This window comes from Colossoma macropomum, unplaced genomic scaffold (assembly GCF_904425465.1).
Source record: "Colossoma macropomum unplaced genomic scaffold, Colossoma_macropomum, whole genome shotgun sequence".
Taxonomy (NCBI): domain Eukaryota; kingdom Metazoa; phylum Chordata; class Actinopteri; order Characiformes; family Serrasalmidae; genus Colossoma; species Colossoma macropomum.
Genome location: NW_023494807.1, coordinates 18517959 through 18543284, shown reverse-complemented (window position 1 = coordinate 18543284; position 25326 = coordinate 18517959). Strand labels below are relative to the sequence as shown.

Here is a 25326-nt window from a genome sequence, read left to right as displayed (position 1 = left end):
TTGACTACTGAAAACGATTTGTTTACAGACTATTTTGTCTAAATTAAATAAATCACTATTTGCATGTGTCTTAGAGACAAACTGAATGTCTTGAAAAACATTTATGTCTTACGTCTGACTGGTATTGTGTTCAAATGTTTGTGAGCAGAGTGTACTGAACAATTTAGAAGGTTTCTGCTATATAGTGTTTTATATGAGACAGTTCAGGTTTTATGTTGTTATAGCCCAGTTGCGTGCTATTTTAGATCACTATTTAGCACAAGGACATGCTACTTTGCAATCTTTTGTTTTAAAAGTAAAATTTAAATTGTCCTGAACCAAACCAAACTGTGTACTATATGATCAGAGCTCTGCAGAATCAAGACAATTTTAACATAAAATATTGCTAAAAAACATAAAATACTGAAAATCCAATTGAATATTGACCTCAGAATCAAAATGTGTGTGTTCTTACACCCCTAAAATATATATCTTAGCAATACTGACAGTATACCTGGTGGTAGAGGTTTTCCCAGTAGTCTTGTGTCATTAGCCTGAAAAGAGCCAGGAAGGCCCACCCAAAACTGTCGAAACTTGTGTAACCATAGTTTGGATTTCTCCCCGTCTTCAAACAGTCAAACCCATCAGGACACTTTCTAAATGAGACAAAGAGAGTGGGCAATACACAGTTACATACTCTAGAAACAAGACAATATACCTTGTCCATTTTGCCTGTTTTAAATCCATTGTCTTTCCAGCTTAACTTCCATCTAGTGATTGGTACATTTTGAAAGTGTAACAGGGCTTATATAGTACATCAAGCTCCAAAATATTATTATTAAATATTATTTTTATCATAAAACATATTGTGTATTGATTGCTTTAAGGATAAAAATGAAATCCCATTGCTTAACAACATAAAAGTAAACACAGAGGTTGGATTTCTGACATTATGTTAGCAGAGAAAACCCAAACTGGGCCTCACAAGACAATAGCATGTACTCAGATCCAAAGGAGATTATAATGAGACAGATGGGTATCAAGTTGCAGTTTAAATTTTTCTCCAGCCCATCCCATCTTTCTGTTACCATGGCGGCATTAGGTTTGAGTGACGGGCAATGTGGAGGACAGAGCTGTGTCAATCTGAAAGAGGGATCATTTAGTAATGGAACTACCAACAGCTGGAGAGAGCACTGCCTCACTCTGAGGACATCTGTAAATCTGTCAGAGAGAAAGAGAGAATGGGGGGAGGAGGTAAAGGGGAACACAGAGAGAGAGTGAGAGAGAGGTAAGGGAAGGAAAGGGGGGGTAAAGGGGGAGAGAGAGGGAGAAATAAAGACAGAGGGGATAAAGAGGAAGACAGAGAGGAGGTAAAGGAGGACAAGAGACTGAGAGAGATTCCGACAGTCTACCGCTTTCATGATTTATCTGCCAAATTATTAAGAATACAAACGTCTTCACTAATAATGCACTTATCACAGAAATGTAAGACACAGACTGGTGCAGATTTAAAGGGAAGTGATAAGGACACTATACAATGAGTTAAAGAAATATTCGCTGGTTGGGTCAGCTCAGTGAAAAAAGGGAGAGAGCAAGCAGATTAAGGAAGCAGGTCTAAATTCCGTGCATTAGCAAAGATCAGATGTGCACAGGGTTGCTATAAGGACACTCAGAGTCTCTATAGTAACAAAGTCTCTGAGGCGGTTGCCAGCGGAGACCATGGTAGGAGTGTCTCTTGGGGTCAGTCTCTCCACAGCAGAGCGTGTATGTGTGTGTGTGTGTAAGTGTGCATGAGTGCTCTGTCAAAGTCACGTCAGCAATACTTTCATTCCAATTATACAGCGTAATATGATGAGATGTAATTGCTCACTTTTAAATGAGTTCTTTCCGAATACGCAACCACGTGATAAAGCTGATACCCATGAAAAAATAAACTACTTCCTAAGCATCATATATATATATATATATATATATATACATACACACACACACACACACACTCAGGTAACAATTTACCCTGGTAGGACGTAACTAAAACAGAACTCTGTGATATCAGGTCATCAAAGGAAACATGCATAGAATGAGGTACTAATCTCATTGGCCAAGAAAGACAGACGTTCATTAAGACAACGACCCCGAACATTCAGCCAAAATAACTCAAGACTGGTTTCTAAAAAATCTCTAAAAATCTCTTGAATCTCTCACAAATTTATGGAAGATTTTGAAATTGTGAGTCTATCAGAGGGACCCTCACAATCTTGGGGAACTGAAGACAGTTTGACCAGAGGAATGGGCCAAAACTGAACTGCAATGCTGCAAAAAAACCTAATTACTACCATAAACGTTTCAAAAGCTGTAATTGCCAACAACAGCTTTGCAACAAAATACAGTACTAATGTTATTTATTTGTGGTTTCTGAGCACTTTTCCCCTAGCAATTAGTTTTGTAAATATATCTTTGTTTATACTCATGAACAAATGTTTTTGTTCATATTTGTAAGTACCAAGTCAAAACACACTATGTATGCACTGTAAGTATATTACATAACAAAAATTAAGGTGTATGAAAATTTGTTTCCCTTCACTTCAAGCATTGTGTATATTAAATGCGTTTCACAGTGCAAACTGTATTCAGTAAATTACTGTAAATTATATGATGGAATTTACACACTAATATAGCAAACAATTTTGTTAACAGTCTGAGTGTTTAGAAATCATATTTCTTACTTAAAATCTAAATTAGTTTAAAACTAATACAGAATACGTAAAATGTGGAATTTGCTGTAAATTTACGACATGTGAGTTAGGTTTGGTTTCTTGGTAATTTTTTTCTCGATTATGTAAAATCAACAGCAGCCAGTAAAGTACGTCATACTACGGAAAAGGGCATCCAGCTGGGAGACAGTAACAGCACATGCTGCTCTCTGCAGTGATTTTCCTCAGACAGGCCTTATCCTGTCTCTGATCATCATCCAGATCACACACACCCAAGCACACACTGCACGCACCATCAACAGTGCTGCGTCGCATCTTAAAGGTTCAGGACCATGCGGTCGCGTCTGGACAGCAGGCAGGATTTTCTACACAAGGCTGGTAAAGAAGAAAAGATGTCTAATGCAAAAGGGCATGAAGCCAGACATAAGTAAACTGATATGAAGGGTGAAAAGCCTGAAAATATGACGACTGTTCGAATGCACTGCAAAGAAATTCCAACATATTTTTAAAGCACTCATATTCTACATTGTTTCTTGTATATTATTTCTCTACTTCTTCTTTTAGTCCACTTATAACATTTGTGTGGTTTTATGCACCAAAAACTGTCGTAATTCATGTTTACACATTTAACTCTTTAATCCTTCCCTAGGGATGCACTGATATCGATACTAGCATCGGGTATCCATCCGGTTCTGTGCTCATTTAGTCGTATTCAGATACCAATATCCAATACCACCTGATGCCCATGTGGCATACGCCTAGTGTACACTGCCATTGACAAGCGAAGTGTTGCAGACACCATGGCAGTCGGACACAAAGTCGATGGTCACTTTAAACATTATATCTTGGTATAGTGCTGCCAGGACTACAATGTGCGATTTTAGCCCATTTGTAAGTGTTCACAAACACAGTCACAACCACTTTCCCAATATGGGGTGGAGACATGTAGGCCAACAAAACAGAGACAAAAAAGTTGACATCTACAGAACTAAAGTCCTTTCGCCGACTTTACACTGTTTGTCTGAAGAGAAGTGTGAGGTATAAATATGTTTTTATAAATAAGATACAGATATACATATAAATATAAAAAAAGCATAAATATGTTGATTTTTTCAAATTGTCTTTTTAGACAATTGGTTATAGAGAGACTGTATTGTCCTACCCAATTACATCACAGTCTGGTTTTAGTTATAGTGCACAGTATAGCACAAGTTAACAGCTTTTACTTTTGAACTTGTGTTTTCACTCGGTACATAGAGGCACAGTGTGCCATTTGGAATGAAACAGGATTATTGTAAATTGTCCATAGACACAGCTGTCTGTAAGAACTGCATTTCACATGCAGTGAGCACCCATGTCTTAGCACGTCAACAGGACCAAGTGTTTTTTTTAGCGTGAGGATCTAAATCGAAGGCTTTGTCTGTACACGATGTGCAATTCTAATGTACAGTGTGAGCTGTCACCAGAGAACAAAATTTCTAAAATCGCACAGTGTATGCCTGGCTTTAGAGGACATTCATTTAAAAAGCTACTTAACTAGGCAGAAAGCATTATTATTATAATAAACACAAATAAAATAAATACAATCAGAAGTGATTTTACGTATGTCAATGTGCTCGTTTAACTCTTATAAAATCTCTTTTCAGAGCAGTCCAGTATTAATCATAGTCATCATCCAATGCCTGGTTTGACTACACAATGCTTTATTAAGTTAAATCAAGTATGCTAGTGATGGAATTTATTAAATTCATGTGATGGCTGAAGGCCATCTTCAAACTAGTTCTTCACACTAGTTCACAAGTTATCAACTACTTTTCTAAAATGAAAAAAATCTTGTTACTTTTTTACTGTGTTTGTGTTTATTTGCATTTATTTTAATGATACATGGTGTTTTTACAAGCACAAACATACTTACTGACCAAGCAGAGGGTTCTCACCAATGTGCTTAGGTGCCTAAAACCTTTGCACAGGTACTACCACAGTTTACTCCTTAGACATCACAACAATAACAGAAGCATAGTGTCAATTTATTTTAACTTGTAGCCCGTAGAAAAAAGCTATATAGCTCCAGAGAGAGAGAGGGCAGGAGGGAGAGATACAGGAAGAAAGAGGGTGGAAATGTATGTGTGTGTGAAAGAGAGAGAGAGAGAAGGAGAGAGAGAAAAGAACAGCAGCCCTAATCCCCAATGTTCTGTTATGGTAGAAACAGCCATTAACAAACCTACAAAGGGGCTTAGGCAGGATCAGATGTGAATTTAGAGGGGAAATCCTCCACAGAGCAGGTTTGTGTATGAGCCATGAGCGCAGCAGGACAGAGCGCTCGATCCCACAAGTGTTAACACTGTCCAACATTGTCAAATTACAGAGCAGAACCATAAGAGTTCACAAGAAAACACACAGCTTTCACATCAGGCTTTGAAAGAAGTCGAGATGTATGAATTTCTACAAGAGTACAGTGATTCCTAAGCATTAGAAATACGCAGGAATGTATCAATACAACATATTCCATTGTGTCAGACTCTATTGCAGCATATCTTATTCCATCATATCATATTAGTGTGTCATGACTAGGATGCTGGCTTGTGGATTGTGTGTTAGCTTGGGGCTAACATATTAGCTTGTGGCTAGTGTTTAAATAATGTACTTATAAAGTGAGCCAGTTAAGTATACTGCCGCTGTATTTTTAAAAATCTGTTACTACAGCTTGCAATTAAAGGACTTAAAGATGCATTTTAACTCTATTTGCTATTGTATTATCTGAATTTTTAAACACACAGTATTCAACTATAACAAGAAACAATTTTTTATTGTATCATGTCATTCATGCAAAGCACCACTCTTCCATAGCATTTTTACAAGCTACAATCACTCTAAGTTAGTGTCTTTTTGGCGGTTACCAAAAAAACCTACAACAACCCAAAATAAATCTGCCATTCTCCAATTTGGCTATAAAGAAATGGGAATCATCCACATCCCTAGCATATACAGTGGGCTCTGAGAACACGTTGAAAATCATTATTTATTCATCATCATCTGAACTGCTTTATCCTCAACAAAGAGTTGCGATTACTTCCAGTTTATGCGTTAGCAGGTAAAACGAACTTCCGCTCCATACAACTACTGCAGAAGCGAAGACAGAATGTTACAGCAGTGTACTATGATGCTCAAAGGCTGAGCTCCAACAGACATACGCTAGTTTCTTGCACTGTCATGACAAATAGTGAGAATAAGAAGCAGATGGAAGCACTGATTTAACTTTAAACAGAGCTAAAATGCTGTGTGTGTTGTAGCCCTGCTTACTGCTGCTATAGCTGCTCACATCTCTCTGTCTTTTTACAACATGCCAGCGATTTCTGTAATATTTCGGTTTTCAAAAGTAAGAAGAACTTTTATATGTAGCATGAATTTGGTAGATGTTGTTTAGATGTAGTTAGCTAGCTATGTTAGAAGCCATTGCTAACTGTAGTTGTATTCCCAAACAAGGAAGCTAGTTCCCATTAGCTGCTGGCACCAGTTGGCTAATGTGGAGCAGGTTCTGTGACACGCTTACAGCATGCCAGCGACTTCTGTAACAAACACAAACCAAAACTTTCATATATGAAGTCTATTTGACAGACCTCGTTTAAACTCTATTTTAGCTAATGACAGGCTAGCTAATTAGCGCTTGTAGCCTGCTAGCCTACCATTAGCTAAAATAGAGTTTAAATTAGCAGCTTAAGGAACACCAGCTTTATATGAGCAGCAAACCTTAAAGCTAGCTGGCTAGCTTGATTAGCTAGCGATCTGCCAAACAGCATCATGCTTTTAGTTTCATGGCAATTTTTGAAACAGTACTTCAGAATACATCCACCTTTCACTGCTCAATCAAAAACGTGACTCCTAGCTAACTTGTATCTTAGCATCGCAGTTATGCTGTGACATTTTGATCTCGATTTTCTGACATAGCTAGCTAGTTGTTTGTGATCTGGGAAGAGCCATGTAAGGTCTCTGACATAATGTGCCAGCTAACGTTAGCTGTTTGTACCAAGCTGATCATGTAAGAATTATTTCGTTGATGGTTTATTGCCTGCAATAGCTTTCAATGATGAGTACAAAATTAACTGGTGATGCAGAAAGCCGCTTTATGTTAGCCGGGTAATCTAGTTTGGGATAATAGCTACTGTTAGCAGTAGCTTATAGCCAGCGTAGGTAGCTAGCTTAATATGAACAAAGCCCATCAAATTCATGCTACACATAAAAGTTCTTCTTTCTTTTGAAAACAGAAATACTACAGAAATTGCTGTCATGTTGTACAAAGACACAGAGACTACCTAATGTGAGGCAGCTGTAGCAGACTGCAGTAAAAACTAGGCAATCCCACACATACAGCATTTTAGCTCTGTTTAAAGTAAATCAGCACTTTCATCCACTTCTTATTCTTGCTGTTTAAGATAAAAACCCATGCAGACACGAGGAGAACACGCAAACTCCATACAGAAAGAACTGTTCGCCTGGCTGTGGAATCGAACCCAGGCCCTGTGAGGCGACAGTGCTACTCGCTGCGGCACTATGCTACCCTATGCCGAAAATCCTTTTTTTATTTACACAAGAGAAAGTTTTAGAATTGTGAAAAATTTAAAACACAGACAAATACAATAAAGGAGAATGTTCAAGATTCTGCACTATTTCTGGGTCACTATTCAAATTTAAGAAAATTTGTGACACTGACCATGTTAAGGCAGGACCATGTTAAAAGTCAGATTTTGAGTCTAATCTCTTTCATTGAGGTGCACGTTCAGATGACTTAGGTGGGTTTCATCTATTTATCAGAGGCTTTTGTGCAAATTTGAGTGCTTCTGAAATGTTAATATTTGAATGGTTCTACCTTTCACTCAAAATGTTATGCTGATATTAATCGTATTAATTCAATTAGAAAATATTGCAAAACAGAAAACAGTGGTCTCAAACTTTTGGACCCCACTGTATGTTTATCTCTGTTTCCCTCCATCTTAAAAAAACGTAATTTTTGGAATTTTTTTGTATTCTGGAATACTAAAAGAGACTTGACTGCAGAGCTGTCACTGTTACTGAGTTCACACAGTATGTACATTATGTCACCAGCATTAGCTTACACAACAATCAAAAGCATTTTACAGCTTAGCATGAACAAAAAAGAAAAAAACAATAATACTGGCCTACAACAACCCGATCATGAACTTTGCCCCACTTATACGCAATGCCCTTTTCATATTTAAATACACATTCTATTTTAAATCACAAAATATATGTTTCCTTTTATACATTTTTAAATTTCCATTTTTTCATCATCATGCTCATTTCTGCTATCAGTTATTTTCAGATCTCACTCAGATTTGTAATAGTGTATATTCTATCTGGCCCAAAACAGCCAAGGATTTAAAATTAACACAGATGGGTATTTAGTTCAATAAAATCCTTGAACTAGCCCTGGCAACATAAACATCATCCCGTGGCACTTGTTTGAAAGGCACTGGGATTTGTGGGATTATAGAATGGGCAGTGCAGAGGCTGGGCGGCGGCTGCTTCAGGGGGAAATATTTGGACATGCAGAGCTGCAGCCTGGGCTCCTGATTCAATATGAGCTATTTTGACATACAGTTTTCTCTATATAAAAATACATAAACGCTTCAGGACTAAATGTGATGTTTTGCATCTGGTGAAGTGACAATTTCAGTCTTGGCACGGTATAAATTACGGAGTCAGATAAAAATTACATACTTCCTCCTGGATGAAAACAATGTTTTAAAGAAGACTACAGTAGACAAAGATAATATGCAAGTATTTATCCACATATTTAACACAAGTTGTCTGTCAACATCAGACGAACAGATTTTAATGGAGCAAAATGCAGAGCTGTGAAAAACTGTACTACAGGAATGCAAGTTCTAATGACCCTGCTCCTACAGTGGCCACTGTGATATCTGTTTGTGTACAACACTGAATTCCAAAAGGAACACTTGTTCTTCAGCCCTATCCTTAATATGAGGCTCGACAAAAACTAATCATAAGCCAAAGCCAGTGTCATTGACAATCAACATTGCATCACGAAAAAAGCAGAAAAGTTAATTGGAACTGCAGCTACCCATGCAATTCATTCTGGTGCAAATTATAAACTCATTTTTCAACACTTACTATTTGAGGTAGAACAACAAAAGTTCTAACTCCTGATTTGGTGCTATAACATGTTTAGAGGGTACCAGTGAGCAGTATTTGTTTATTTGAGCTTGTGCCGTTTCTGTCAACAGTTGGAAGCAACTAAGAACTGACAGCTAAGTTCAATTTGGTCACTTTTGACTTTTATAGATGCCTACAATGAACAAAAAAGAATTTTATTGGCAATTATTTATATGATCATCATCAGCACAAATATCATGATGATGACAGGCATATGCATGATCCTGACTTGGATTTTTAATCATCTTGAGTTAGATTAAAGAAGTCCTAATAAACACTACTGCACTTTCCTTGCCAGTTAACTGTGAAGTCTTTGCTATTTTCACATATTTTCACAAGACAGATGATTTTACAGGCTGTTTGGATTTTCTGCTTGATTCTGCGTAACCTGTAGCAAGCGCCCTGTGCCCGATTCTAATAAACGTGCCCGATTCTAATAAACACGCCCACACAGCCAGCCTGCATACTTTCACATACATTTCACATACAGACATTTCTGACGCTTCAGACAAGGTGTCTTCACTAAACACTGCTGTGTAACGACATGCTTATGAATTTATGACTGTATGTGGTATTGTGTAAACAAGCTTAAAACATCAGCCATGTATGGTTTCTCTATACTGTGCTCTGCAGCAGCCATAGTTACAGCTCTCAATAACAGCACAAGGGCCAAACCCCCAACCCTGCCCCCTCTACTAAAACACAGAGAACATTACCTGTTCTTCACACTAGAATAAACGACAGGATAAAATACAAAATACAAAAGATTGAATCAAAGTATTATTTGTTTTATAATCTTCACAGCTGTATTTCAAAAATATTTCCTTTTTAATTTATAATGTTATAACTTTATGCATTACTTAGTCAATGCCTTATCATATCCTAAGCATGAATGACTAAAATTATCAGGATTAGATTTAATTTTTAAAAATTCTTTTATTTCTCTAAAAGAAATCCCACTCTATGTCCTCAAAAAAATCAGGAGTATGGAAGGCAAATCTGCAGTAGTTGCTGTAGGGCTGTTGTATGTTCTCAATGTAATGTTAATGACCATTTGACACTGAGCTGATTGAGAAAAAGAGAGAAATCAAGCAAAACAACGAATCATAATCCAGACAGTCACATGTTGCAACATTAGACAGATTAGCAGAACAGAGAAGACTGGCAATGATCAGTGCCACCAAATCTCTCTAGGGTTTCAAAAGCACACTACAACTGTGATCTTTGTTGACCATTTTTTGACATTCTAACATGGATTTTGAACAATGGGAGAAAACAATTTTATGCCCCTGGATAAAAAACTGCAGGCAGCATAGTTAAACGTCAAAAATAATACTTTTCTTACATACCCAGCATCACTGCTATATCCACATATTAAGGCATCCTTGGATCCTTCTATTTTGTAGAAGTTCTCTGAGGAGAAAGAGAAAAGTGCAGTTTAATGCCAGGAAGAGGAACATACTAAACAAAAGACAGTACAAATGAAAGTCTAAACATGTATATGTACAAACATGCTCTACTCCCGCTGGGCAAGTCTGAAGACCAGTGTGGGCGCTCTTACAATAAGAATGGGACAGTTACCAGTTTTAATGGCATACTGCGGTAAAAAACACAGGATTTTCGTCTTTTTAAAGTCACGGTGGAAGCAAATAGCCTACAGCATACAGGAACTACAGTCTCTCTGCAAAACATGTGCTAGGACAACACATATTTAGACAGAGTTCAGCAAAAGTTGGACAGGGTTGGGCAGTACCCACCCACCTTGTAAATACCATCAAACCATCTCCAAATATTACTGGCGCTGATGGAGTGGGGTGCTGTACGTGTCGTTAGTGATGTAAAAGCATTTATGATGCTTTTTTGCCATCTTGGGTAGTTTGCTTGCATTGTCACCAAATAGGTGAACACAGTGCATGATTTTAAAGGCATCATTCAATAAAATCAAACTATCTGCACTCTATGGCCAAAAGTATGTGGACACCTGATCATCATGCTTATGTGACCTTGTTGGACATCCCATTCCAAAAGCACTGACATTAATGAGGAGTTGCCCCTTGCCCTTTGCGGCTTTTGGAGTGCATTCAATCAAAAGAGCAGTGAGGTTGGCCACTGATGTTGGATGAGCATTATCCCATTAACCCTCCACCACCAAACTTTACTGTTGGCTCTGTATGTGCCAGTAGGTAGCGTTCTCCTGGTATCCGCCAAACCCAAATTTATCTATCAGACTGCCAGATAGTGAAGCATGAATCATCACTCCAGAGAACACTTTTGTTTTCCACTACACCTGCTGACACTGCATTACTCATAGTTAGAGGTGGGAATCCCTAGGCACCTCACGATTCGATTACGATTCAGAGGGCTGCGATGCGATTATAAAACGATTATCGATGCATCTCGATGCATCTTTTTTTTCTATACATGATTTCTATTTTCTTACTGTCTGAGGACTTGGTACTTTTAAAGCTAAGTATTTGTAATGATCCATAATGCATTTATGTCCAATATCTTTTATTAATAAAACAAATGGAAGTGATGTGGCAAGTGAACTGGAAGGCTCTCATTCACTGCTCTTGTTTGGAGATGCTGCTGCCACTCATCTGTGATAAAATGCGCTGTTAGGGTGAAATAAAATCCAGTGGTAATGGATGACCACGCAGCACAATATAGCCGTCCTACCCGTTTTCTTTAGTGATTTTATAACTCTGGTTTTGGTCTCGTGGTAGAGAGTGGGGGGGGGGTCGCTGTGTCAGTAAAATATCTTCGAGACGGGGTGTGTGCAACATAGCACGAAAGCCCTGTTTCTCAACGACTGAAAATTGGCGTGCAGACTGCAGGTCACCTAGCAACGAGGTTTTGCCTGGCTAGTAGCGAATAAAAAAAGCAAAAGAGAAAGACAGACGAACATTTGGAGATGAATGGACTTATTCACATTTATAAGCAACGTAGTTGGTTTCCTGATACGTTAAATCTGCAACGAGAGACTGTCAAACACTAAAAAGTTGCGAAGATGAAGTTGCTTCTCTTTCTAATTTTCCCGTTCCACCTTAAATGGTGCCTCGTAAGACAGCCGAAAGCTGAAAGACATTTTACAAGAAACTATTCAACTTTTGAGAAAAAGTTTTCTGGCGGAGATGGAAGAAAAGTGGCTATAGCTAAAGCTTAAAGCAAAGTAGAGTAAGTCTGCATTTTCGTTTATATTATTTAGTCTATACTAGGACATTAACACATCCTGAGACATACTAGACATTAAATGTTGTGGCTCCCAAGGTGGTTTGTTTTTGTTGAAAGGTCAAAATGGCTCTTCTTAACATTTGGGTTGTGACTCCTGACCTAACCTGACTTTTAATGCAGACGGAGCCGGTCGGATTTCTCGCTCATCCCGTTGTGTTTTTGTTATGTGCCGCCACAGACTGTCCGGGCGCTACACTTCCGAACTTCCAAGCTCCGCCCTTTGCGTTCCATCAACATTACGTTACAAATTAAATATTTAGAAAATTGATTTTTGACGTTGAATGAATCGATTCAGAATCGTGCACATCCGCATCGCGATGCATCTAAGAATCGATTTTTTCCCGTACCCCTACTCATAGTTATCTTAGGCTTGTACACAGCTACTCGGCTATTCCATGAAACTCCTGACACACAGTTATTGTGATATTAAGTTGCTTCCAGAGGCATTCTGGAGTGATGTAATAGAGGATAGGCAATGTTTCATGCTATGTGCTTTAGCGGTCCAGCCTTGTGAGTTTGCATGGTTGTTGCTTCTAGATGCTTCCATTTCACAATAATAGCACTTACGGTTGACCAAGGCAGATCTAGCAGCACAGAAACTTCATGAACTGACCTGTGGCATAGGTGGCATCCTATTACAGTGCCACATTTACAATCACTGAGCTCTTCAGTACGACCCATTCTACTGCCAGTGTTTGTCTATGGAGATTGCACAGCTATGTGCGATATGTGTGATTTTTGATTCTTTCGGCCATATAGTGTATCTAACAATTAATAAATGGAAAACATTACTGCAAACTAGGAGAGAGGAGCTGGCTAGCATTAGCTTAACTAGCATAACAACCCTACTTACCACAGAAGTTCAATGTTTGATTCTGGCTAAAGTACCGACACAAGTTTAGATGATAATGACTAAAATCAGAGGGACTGTCGAGCAACTGGCGCTGAAGGGACTGATCAGCAAAATTAAACTTGTTCCTTGATGTCCGGATCTGTAGCATGATTAGCTATCTTAACAGGCTACAGACCAAAACAGCTAATATACCACTGTACAAGTTTTATGCTGACCTGTCTGATATATCTGGCCTAACATGCAACACAGCACAGGCATAGTTCCAGCTAACTGATGCTAAAATGAAACCTGTTTACATGATATCTGAGAGTGCAAAGCTGAGTGGCCACATGTTAAAGTGAAATCCAAAATTCTGTGGTGTGTGTAGTTCTCTAACAAGCTACTATCATGATTAGTTTTTCTCTTCTTTTTACTGTTTTTTTACCATATTTCTATTAACACCATCTATCGGTGAGCTTCCACATCACGATTTAGTGACCCAACATCATTTTTTAAATACTGCAGCATACTACATTACTGTTATACTGCCCATCCATAGTGAGGAGCCAATCAAATGTGACTGTCATGAATAGATCCCACAAGGATGCCTGTCAGTATTTCTTTTCATTGGCCTGGTATCATTATGTTGGGTATAACGATTCCACCCAGCACATAGTTAGTGGGCAAATACATTCAGAATACATTTCTTATACAAACCCAAATTTCATTCCAAAAAGGCTGAGACAGTATGTGAAATGGAAATGAACACAGAAAGCAGTGATTTGTAAATCCAATTTAACCTGTCAATAAACAGAATTAAAGACAAGATATTTGATGTTTTACTTTATCAACTCAATTGAATATATGCCCATTCTGAAACTGATGTCTGCAGCATGTTCAGAAATGAGACAAACTTAAGACTAGGAACACTGCGAAATATTCAAAAAAATCAAACAGGTGATGCAATGCTTGGATATAAAAGGAGCATCCAGGAAAGGCCTAGTAATGGGTCAAGACATTTTAACAACAACACTCCTCAACAGGCTGTTGCAAAGATTTTAGGTAAAGGTAAAGGGCAAGGAAGAAAACTACAACTGTTTGCCTGTGACCTCGACCCCTCAGACAGCACCGCATTAAAACACAGAAGGCTTCTGTGATGGATAGCACCATATGGGCTCTGGAATACTTTGGCAAACCGCTGTCAGTAAACACTGTTTGCAGTTGCATCCACAAATGCAAGTTAAAACTGTACCATGCACAGTGGAAGCCATATGTCAATAACATCAACAAATACCACTGATTTCTCTGTACTCAAGCTCATCTGAAATGGACAGGTCCAGCCTTTCAGATTATATACGGAAATAATGGACGTTGTGTTCTCCAGGCCAAAGAAGAAAAGGATCATCCAGATTGTTACCAGCATAAAGTTAAAAAATCAGGGTCTGTCATGGTATGCGTCTATATTACTGCCCATGTGGCCTGGGCAACTGTCACATCAGTGAAAAATATATCTGTATTTAGAAGCAATATATGACGCCTTTCAGGGATTTTCATGCTTATTTCAAATGATAAAGCCAAGCCACATTCTGCACGTTACAACAGCACAGCTGTGCAATCAGACAGTGCGGGTGCTAGACTGATCTGCCTGCTGTGAAGATCAGCCTCCATTTGAAAACGTGGCACATTATAAAGCGCAAAAAACAGTGAAGGCCCCATATGGTTGCATTCAAAATTCCGCTTTCAAAACTGGATCCATTGGTGTATTCAGTGCCTAAATGATTAAGTGTTGATAAAATGAAAGGTGATGTAACACAAAGGTAAACATGCTCCTGTCCCCACTTTTTTGGAATGTGTTGCAGGCATCAAATTTGGAATGAGCATATATTCGTTCATGAAGCAAAACATCAACGTTTATGTTCTTGTACTTTCCAATTTAAAGCAGTTTCAAACTGAATTTACTAATCACTGTTTTAATTTGCATTTTACATGCTGTTAATAAACATTCACAACTTTTTTTGCAATGTGATGTATAGAATTTGATGTATCAAACAAATTATTTCGACTGAATTTTTTTAAGATTATTGTATGACCAATAAAAACAATATAATATATATATTTGCATATATATTTACTCTCCCACTTTTCACTGGTAGGAAAGGTGGGACACAATTTTAAGGGAAACTGGGGCTCTTGTGGCATATTGTGGTATATTATCATTTATTATTACACTTCTACACCATGTCCATTATGGCCTGTAACAGTAATCAATGTATTTAACCCAGAATATTTCATAACAGGCCCCCATTATGCACGCATGAAGCTACCAGTTAGAGATGTAACAATCAATGTAACACCAGTGTTGAGTACAGCTATGTAAAGTGAAGTGCATTTTAAACCAGAAGCAGTAACCACAGAAATGTCCTGTAAGAACTGTCGACAGCAGTCTGTGTACCTTCACTGGTAATGAAGTCCTTCATGGACTGCCAGGTTTTGTTGTTGCAGCTGAAGCTTCCGTCTTCTGGGTAAGTGGAGTTCACACAATGAGCAGCACTACGGACGCACTTCTGCCGAAGGACACCCATAAAGAGCTGTAGACCAATCAGGGCAAAGACGCTGAGGCAGAAGACAGTCAGGATCATCACATCCGCTAGCTTCTTCACTGACTGGATTAGAGCTCCCACGATGGTCTTTAAACCTGTTCAGCAAGAAAAGAAGAGCATGTTAGCACATATACGTAATACGTAACACATACGTAATTAATTGTAGTATTTGTGGAATCATTTATTAATCAGGAGAAATTTTTATGAGTACACCTTATGTTCGCAGTACTGTGCAAAAGTGAGAGATTTAAAAAAAATTAAGATGTATTTAATGGCGGTTTTGACTGGAAACTGAATAACTGAAAAGGTTATCTTTGACTTTAGCACAGTACTGTATTCGATTTAATCAATGTGTTGTAAAGATTAAGGCTTCGGTGTTGGCTTCTGTGTTTTAGCTCTTACCTGGGATGACAGATATTGTTTTTAGAGCTCGTAGGACTCTGAATGTGCGTAATGCTGAGACGTTGCCAAGATCCACAAACTCTGTCACATATCTACAGAGTGAAAGTCAGAAACAGTTTAGACTTAACTGCCCTTAAACAGCAAGGTATACTAACACATAAGCCTGTACAATATATTAGTTGTTAATTATCACTGAAAACTGGTGTTTGCAGTACTGATACCACAAAAATGCTACAACATGCACAATGTCACAACGTGAACAATGTTTGATGTTCTAAATGAGTTTTTGTTGGTGTTTTGATGAATCGATGTGTTCACATGATATAACAACGGTAAATAATTACAGTCAAAATTAACTTTAACTTTGCAACATCAGCATGATTTTAATCTACTGGAAGGCATATCATTACCACAACACATGGAACTATCATAACATGGTATTTTGCCCATATAATGCAGCCCTACTAAGAAGTATAAAAGCATCAAAAGAATGCCTCCAGTATAGGAAATGGAGAATGGAGAGAACATGCCATCATTCCATTATAGCCTGACCCAGAGAGAGACACTTTTCATTTACAGATTATGGGGATTATACCAGCACAGACATTTCAGACCTTAGTACTTTGCTTTTTGTACATCTTGCTGAAAATTCAGTTCTTGCATACACAATAAAAGAGTGAACACTATGCAGACCTATGGGTGGAGTGGGCAATATGACACATAAATATAAATAAAAAATAGACATAAAATTAATAAATGCATGGATCATTAAAACAGATTTAGATCAATTATAGAGAGCCTGTCAACAATAACAGCTTCTATACAGAAATTGCAACTCCTAGATAGAAAGAGTAACAAGTGGCTGATTGGATGTCAGCCTATCTTAACTTATTTTTCCAATTGTTTGAATTTTCCTTCTGTTTCTTCTTAACTACTTTATTTTGCAAGTACTGAATTGAAAAGTAGCCTTTCTTACATATTTTGATGTTGGATTTTTCCTTTTTTAACAACAGGGAAAACTGAAGGAGATGATACATTACAGCCCAACGATATACTGATTGTTCGATAACATCGGCTGATTTTGACAACCTGCGGTTTTATTGGTATTGGCGAAAATATTGCAGATAACGTGCCAATAATTAGTCACTTTTTTGTCGCTCGAAATCCCCTAATGATAGAGAAAAACCTTACACAGTTGTAGCACTGGAGAACCCAATACGAGGTACCGCATGTTCAAATATTTCACAGTAATACAGGTTGAACTGGTGAATCAGAACACAAAACACAAAAATCATGATTAGTATTACAAAACTATATAGGCTTTAGCATCAGAATAGCATGGCATAAAAATGAGTTAATGAACAGAAACTAAAACCCAAAAGAATTCTGGGTAGCCTAGCCTCCAGTGTTACAAAATATATTTTATTTAAGTCTGAGTTTCTGCAATTTGAGTTTATAAAGTGTGCCAATTCAGTGACAATCATATCAGTCAGTAAAGCACTGTTTAACTACAACTTCTGGAGTATTTCTGAGCTATATTATCTGAGGTTTTAGGCTCTTAAAATGTATATCAGCCACAAAATTTTCACGTCGGTCGGACTGTAGTGAAAATGTATCAAAGATTTTTCTGTCATATCACCCACCCTTATGAAGGGGTAAATCAGCTGCAGTTAAAAGCCAAAACAGCTTGAAGACGTCAAAGGTTTTTAAGCTGAAGAAGAGGTACTGGCTGGACTTTCTGGAGAGATCTGTTACCCTGTAAATCTCTTGTTTTCCTGCTCGCGCTCTCTCTCTCTCTCTCTCTCTCTCTCTCTCTCTCTCTGTCTCTGTTTTTCTGGCAACTAATCTGTGCCTCTGGTCAAGCGCAATGCTGAATATGTAGGTCATCTGACAAATGCCTCAGTGGATACCTGTACCTCTCTCCCCCACTTTGTCAATCTCTCTCCCTCTCTCTCTCTCTCTCTCTCTCTCTCTCTCCATGATTCAGTCCTCCTCTCAGTCTCACTCATTTCTGTCCCATATTCCTCTCTTTTCCCACTCCCACTGTTTCTCATTATTGCCTCCATCTCCATTATCCACCTACATATCCCTTAGTTAACCATCACTTCAATTCAGCCTCTTGTTCACTCTTTCAAGGGCTTGTTTTCCTCCAAAGATAATGCAGCTGCACAGCTGCTCCCATTGTGAGAAGGTCACATTTCCAGCATCACGGACAGGGAAGTGATTCATTTAACTTTTACGGAATGTCACCAGATTGTATTATCATCAGCTGTTCACAAGCTATTCAGCTATTTTGGTCAGTATGTTAGCAGCCACTGTCTGATCTTATCAGCAGTAGGTGACATGACCAAATATATTTATATCACAAATATATTTATCACAAACATCATTATTCACAATATGCTTTACTGAGTATCTTGTGGGTATCATTAATACAACCCCAATTCCAAAAAAGTTAGGATGCTTTGTAAAATGTAAATAAAAACAGAATGCAATGGATCTCATAGACCCATATTTTATTCACAATAGAACATAGAACACATATGTTGAAAATGGGACATTTTACCATTTCATGAAAAACTCATTTAGAACTTGATGGCAGCAACACATCTCAAAAAAGTTGGGACAGGGGGCAACAAAAGGCTGGCGACGTCTTCTCTGGGGCAAAGCTGATTTAAAATGGACTGAGGTAAAATGGAAAACTGTGGTCATATGAATCAAAATTTGAAATTCTTTTTGGAAACCGCGGCCTCAAGAGGAGAGGGACCATCCAGCTTGTTATCAGCTCGCATTTCAAAAGCCTGCATCTCTGATGGTATGGGGTTGCACTAGTCCCTATGGCGTGGGCAGCTTACATATCTGGAAAGGCACTATCAATGCTGAACAGTACATGGAGGTTTTAGAACAACATATCTTCCCTTCAAGACATGTTTTTTTTCAGGGAAGGCCTTGCATATTACAGCAAGACAATGCTAAACCACATACTGCATCCATCACAACACCATGGTTGCACCAGGTGCTGAACTGGCCTGCCTGCAGTCCAGACCTTTCACCAATAGAAAACACTTGGTACATCATGAAATGAAAAATCCAGCAAAGATAACCCAAAACTGTTGAGCAGCTAGAATCCTACATCAGACAAGACATGAATGGGACAACATTCCAGTCCCAAACTCCAGCAATTGGTCTCCTCAGGTCCCAGACATTTACAGAATGTTGTTAAAAGAAGAGGAAATACTACACAATGGAAAACATTTCCCTGTCCCAAATTTTTTTTGAGATGCATTGCTGCCATCAAGATCTAAATAAGTTAATGTTTTTCATGAAATGGTAAAATGTCTCACATACGATATGTGTTCTATGTTCTATTGTGAGTAAAACATGAGTCTATGAGATTTACAAATCATTGCATTCTGTTTTTGTTTACATTTATTAACATTTTACACAGCGTCCCAACTTATTAGAATTGCGGTTGTACTTCTAGAATACTAAACTCTAATTTTAATCATACAAAAGACACATTTGGACCAAAAAGCTGGAAAATTAAACACTGCAGTGAAAATGAACGGCTGGTGCATGCTCAATTAAATGGCAAAACATTAACTACTCTCCACAAGTTATCAGAGTGGAGCGGAAGGATCAGTTTAACACAGAATTTAACTGCACCAGAACAGCTTATTAGCGCACAGGTTTGCAATAAGGTATGCAATTCCACAATTATTTATTAATGTTTTTATTTATTTATAGATTTTTATTTCTGTATTTCTTCCTCCAGTATGCCAATAAGAAAGGCTAAACCTACATGCTCTTGGTTAATCATGGGGAAAACAGAGCGTTGCACTACTCTTGTTTCTGAAATGCTGATTTACGTCAGTGATGGCTGAGGATCACACTCACGCTTGATAATGGACAAAGTAAGGCCTTTACACTCTGACCATGATTTATTTGTGACAAAATTTGCGCATGTGTATAACTGATGGCATCTTGCACACCAAATTCAACTTTTCGAGGTAAAAATGCAACATTATTTTGCTGGCAACACGAACATCTCTGCTGTTGGCATGGTGACAACCAAGCTGACACAATGGCTATGCAGCAGCAAGAGCTTTTCACAATCGCTAAAAGCATCAGAATCTACAACAGCAGCTCAAACTTGGGTACAAACATTGATGTATATGTGGTATCACTCAAAGTTTCAGCTACTGAATGAAGTAATGAAGCTCTTCATGCTACTTTCACTTCTAAAAAAAATGCAGTGCTGCAAAAGGAGGAGAGCTTATTTGCACTTGAAGACAGTCAGTCTCTTTGTTCCGTGTGTATCTCTAAAATCAGCTTCAATTCAGCTGAGATACCAGCTGTGAACGAAAGAACTCAAAGTTTTACCTCCTGAAATAAGGTGGATAAACTCTCTGTTCTCCTTTCATGTTTCCATAGTGAAAATCATTCTGCTTTTTAAATAATTCTAAATAAATAAATGGTTGGTTTACATCCATTCTATCGACCTAGTAGAGTTTGGTCCACCTTGAAAGTCAATCTTGACCAATAGTTAGAAATATGTTAGTGTTGTTCACATCATTAGCACAGAGTGGAGGAAGAAATACAGATATAAATAAATAGAGAAATGAGTAAAAGTAGCAATAAATAAAATCTGAATTTGTTTTTTCTGTATTTCTGCTATGTACATTTTTCATTTATTTATGCATTTCTAATCCACTTTTATTTTTTAATTTATGGCTCTCACAATTATTCATGTATTCATTTATTTTTCTTTTTTATTATTCTATTTTATTATCTTGCTTTTTTTTTGTTTGATGTAGTTATTTTTTTAATTCGTTTATTTACGGTTTTATGTCCCAAATATACTTATTTATATATTCACTCTTACTTTTCTGCTATTTATTTATTTATTTATTGACTGATTGATTGATTGGTTTATTGGTTGGCAAGTGTCAATCCTCCCTCTGGCACAGCTAGAACTATTGCCGACAGAGCCGCCTCAAACTACAATTCCCAGAACTTCTCGCTGCTTCACATGACTCAGGACTCCAGTCGATTAACCTATCAACGCTCATCTTCACCGGACTTCTGATTTCTCACACCTGTTTCCCTATGTATATAAACTGCCTGTTTACAAAGACTCCTCGCAAAGTATCGTCTCTACTATGACCATTTGGCCCATCAGCCATCTGGCTGCAAGGAAATCGGAACCGGCCATACAAATACATGATCAGTGCATACTTTATCAGTGTGGTAAATACAATGCAGCCCAGAGCTAATACCATCGGCAGTGAAAAATGAACATCTACATTTGGGCAGAGTGGAAACAGAAGAAACACTATAGGCATTAGTTCAACACTGTGTACCTGTACTATGCAACAATTTTCTTTCTTTTATAATAATCATTACAAACCTTGAAACAGCCATTCTGTATATGATATCCAGTGATTCAAATAATTAAGACCACTTACAGCAGGTAACAAGAGACATACTTACGCCATCACAATGACACTGAAGTCTAGCCAGTTCCATGGGTCTCTGAGGAAAGTGAAAGGTCCAAGACAGAATCCTCTCGCCAAGATCTTAATAAGTGACTCAAATGTATAAATGCCAGTGAATGTGTATCTGAATAAGCACAAACAAAATGAGACAGAGCAGAATGTAAGGTAGATCTCTATACCAGAATTATATGGATTGACAAAAGGAGATGAGAAGACAAAATATACACAATTATACTGAAAAAGAACATTAATTCAAAGTAAACATATTTAAGTGTATTCAATTTTTCAACCCTAAATAAATGTTCAGGGCCTTTTAAAGCATGCATGATCTATGTTTGTTACTAGCTACTTTGAATCTCTAGGCTGGGAGGAGGGATGTTGTGCATTAGCAAATCAGCATGCTGCATGCCCAGGCACATTCTCTTCCCAGTCATCTCCATGCACACATTCATCAAAGGTCAATACATGTTGAGCTCTGAAACCAAATTTGTCAGGGACTAGGCAGAAAACAGGCCACTGAAAGTGTTCTATTAGAAATCTATGGCTGTAACGATACACAACAGGCTCATAATGCAGTGATATAGCCTGATTTTTTGTAATCTGGTTCATATTCCAGCAAGCACAGTGAGACAGAGGACAGGCAGAATAATCCTCTACAGTTCATCAAGGATTTAATTACTTTCTGCAAAACGTGTCAGGCGGTCACTCATTGATTCATTTGTTCAGCTGACAATGTAAGCCTTTAATGAGTAATTGTAACAAGAAGTAATTCTAACCCTAAAAGCTGTAATGGAAAGAGTTACCACAAGTTTAAAGCGATAGTTTGGCAAAAAATCTCATTTCCACAATTTCCACAAGTTTGCTTCTTTATTTTTGCACTGGAGCTATTCGAGGCTAATGTATCTAACGAGCAAATGAAACATCATGAATTAGCATCGTGCAAAGTCTATGCCTAAAACATCACACACTTGTTAAATAATCTCAAGTAGACAGGCTTATGTGGTTTCTGGCACTGTATGACATTATTATCTACAAAAATGGACAAACGAACAGTCAAACTTCAATACTGTTTTTAGCTATTTAAGAGGACACTGCAAAAATGATTTGTCCATTCAACCTAATTTTTTTTATATTTAAAACAGGGCTGTAAAAATTATCAATTAAATCAATTAAAATATACAGGGAGATTCACTCGAAAGAGACCCCGAATATTGTGTAATAATTCTCGCTAGGACGAAGCAACATGCAATGTGCTCCTCAGTATATGGAGCTTCGAACAAGCCGGGATGCCATTGCGTCAGAGCGATGAGGTAGGCGCCAGACAGCCGTCGCGATGTTTAATCTCTTTTTGCAACTTCCGGGTGCATACCCCCGTACTCCTTCATGTGTTTGGCAGAAAACAGAGATCACTTCCAGTAGTGCATGTAATTCAATCGATTTCACATACGTCAAGGTACGTAGCATATTTCTTTGGTTCAGATTGCTTCATCCTAACAGGAGTTACAAGAGAATATTCGGGGCCTCTTTCAAGTGAATCTCCCTGTATATGTTCTCAATGAACTGCCGTCATGATTAGTCGCCAATTTGAATGAAAGGTATGGTCAAAAATCAAGATGGATTTTGCAGGCTCAAGTTCCTTCAAAAGGGTAGCACTTAGCACTCAATTTATGTTTGTGAGCATCACTGAAAAAGAGCAAACCAACATCAACAGGGTCTCACAAATGCAAGTATGTTTTGTAGTTACAAATTACATGTATGTGAGGTAAAACAAAGTGTGCTGTTACAACTTGCATGTGTATGTAGGAAAACGTTTATGAAGTAAAAGATTTTGTGTAACTTCTACTGAAAATCTCAGCAGACAGCCAACACGCTTATAAGCTCTTCCAAAATTAGCTAAAGTTAGACTTTAGATCAGAGGATTCACTGTAAATTTAACATTTTACAACATACAAAGTAAAGAATATGCCACTCGAATGTCTGTTTCACATTTCAAATGCTGGCCTAAGTCGTATTTAAGTAGTATTACTAAGTAGCATTACTGTTTTCTTTGAAAAACAAACAAAAATAAAAACTAGATTACTCAATTGTCAAAAATAAAACTCTAGATTACTCACTTACTTATACAAATGATAGTGATAGCCATAGTTTGGATGAATAGATGAAAAAAAGCAATATTTAACTCAAAAAACAAATCACTGCCCCGTTTACATGTACAGTTCATGTCACAGAGTGGCAGTGCGTGATGATTGAGGCATGCAATTTCATTTTGTTAGTCAGAGGAACAGAAGCTTCCATTACTTGCTAGCTACATTAGCCTCACACCTGCAGTGCAAAACTAAAGAAGCAAACCTTGGACATCAAGTATGTCTTGGCTGATCAGCTACACTTAGAACAAGGGGGAAATTCTGTCTCTTTGACTTTTCACCAAACTATTAATTTAAAGGATTGACAAGAAATGACTATACATTCGTTTTCATTCATTTGAAGGGGGCATTCCAGTTGCAGTAGATCATGCGGTGACACAAAGTTTGTTAAATTTCAGGATCTTACCCAGCCCTTTATCAAAGACCAAACAGGATCATCCTAGTAGAGCATCACATTGATGAAGACTCAGTTTAACAATATAAATGACATTTCCATCAGAATATACAAAGCTACAATTTCTAGTTCCCATCGCTTGTTGCATTTCCTGAGAGTCTTATTCTCATGTCTGGATTTGCTATAAATACTACATACAAAGTGAAGTTTTTTAAATCAGTGAATACGGGTAGTGTTTAGAAAAAAACAGACAAGTGCTTACATATTTATACCATTACAAAAACAGATAATAACACAGAGTGGATATTAAGATCCTTATGCAGGGATCTGTAACCTGTCATGTAACTTGAAAATTTGAAATTTGTCCCACTTTTGACACAGACATCAGCAGTTTCTATTATAAAGTGGTACATGGTAAGAACAGTGAGCATAAAAGAGTAATACAGATACTCACTCCAGGTACTTGGTCCAATGCGCTGGGTCCGACATTGCCATGACGCAACAGTTGGTCAAAATTGTGCACATTATGAACAAGCTAAATAATGTAGACACGAGTTAAGGAAACCCACAAAAACTGACAAATACCATTCACATTTTGTACATCCTTAGAAAACCACAATCAAAGCCAATGCACTATAATTTTCCCATTATTCTTTAAAACATCACTCAGTTCACTGTCCTGACAATGTAATAGTGTCAGGACGTGATGTCATCTTCTGACACTAGCTCATCGTTTTGGGAGAAAAAAATCTAGGATTTGACCTTATTTCGGCCCGTAGGGTGATCCTTTATCCATTTTCAGCATTACAGATTCAAGCAGCAATGAATTTCCAGTATTGACCTGGACTCAGAGGGGATTTGAGCGAGTGGTATTTGAGGACTGTATGAGATAACTCTGGCCCTGTTTGATCTGCCTGTATGTTTTTCACAAAAGTCCAAAGCCGCAAAGCCTCTGTCTGCATACAGAGCTAAGAATATGTATTAGTGCAGGCTGGCTGGGACGCAGAAAGGTCTCAACCATTTTTATCTGCATTTTGATTGTGTTATTTGATCAACAGCTTAGCAATAAAAAGGAGGCCACAATGGGCACCTTCTACAAAGATAAATTATGCCAAACAATGCTATTTTTATGGTTTAGGCTATGATTCAAAATGCTCAGTACTGCGTAATGCAGCCTAACTCAGCTTTATCAGCTCTTCTTCTCTCATCCTCTCTAAGCAGCAAAAAATGCTAACTAGGGTGAAAAATGCTGCCATAAATAAGGTCAGTATGTTCAAGCCCTTAAAAAGGCTTTTTTTTGGAAAAAAAGGATTTTTTCCAAAATGATAAGCTGGAAT

General features: G+C 37.8%; 1 protein-coding gene across 1 annotated transcript in view; it reads right to left on the bottom strand.

The window, feature by feature from the left end:
* scn12aa (sodium channel, voltage gated, type XII, alpha a) overlaps positions 1–25326 on the bottom strand; it is a 62914-nt gene that overhangs the window by 31769 nt on the left and 5819 nt on the right. The window contains exons 3-8 of the mRNA XM_036556282.1: positions 24444–24533; positions 21447–21575; positions 15954–16045; positions 15404–15646; positions 10235–10298; positions 494–635 (exon numbers count right to left, since the gene is read on the bottom strand). Coding sequence (XP_036412175.1) covers positions 494–635; positions 10235–10298; positions 15404–15646; positions 15954–16045; positions 21447–21575; positions 24444–24533 — 760 coding nt within the window. The remainder of the gene's footprint in view (positions 1–493; positions 636–10234; positions 10299–15403; positions 15647–15953; positions 16046–21446; positions 21576–24443; positions 24534–25326) is intronic.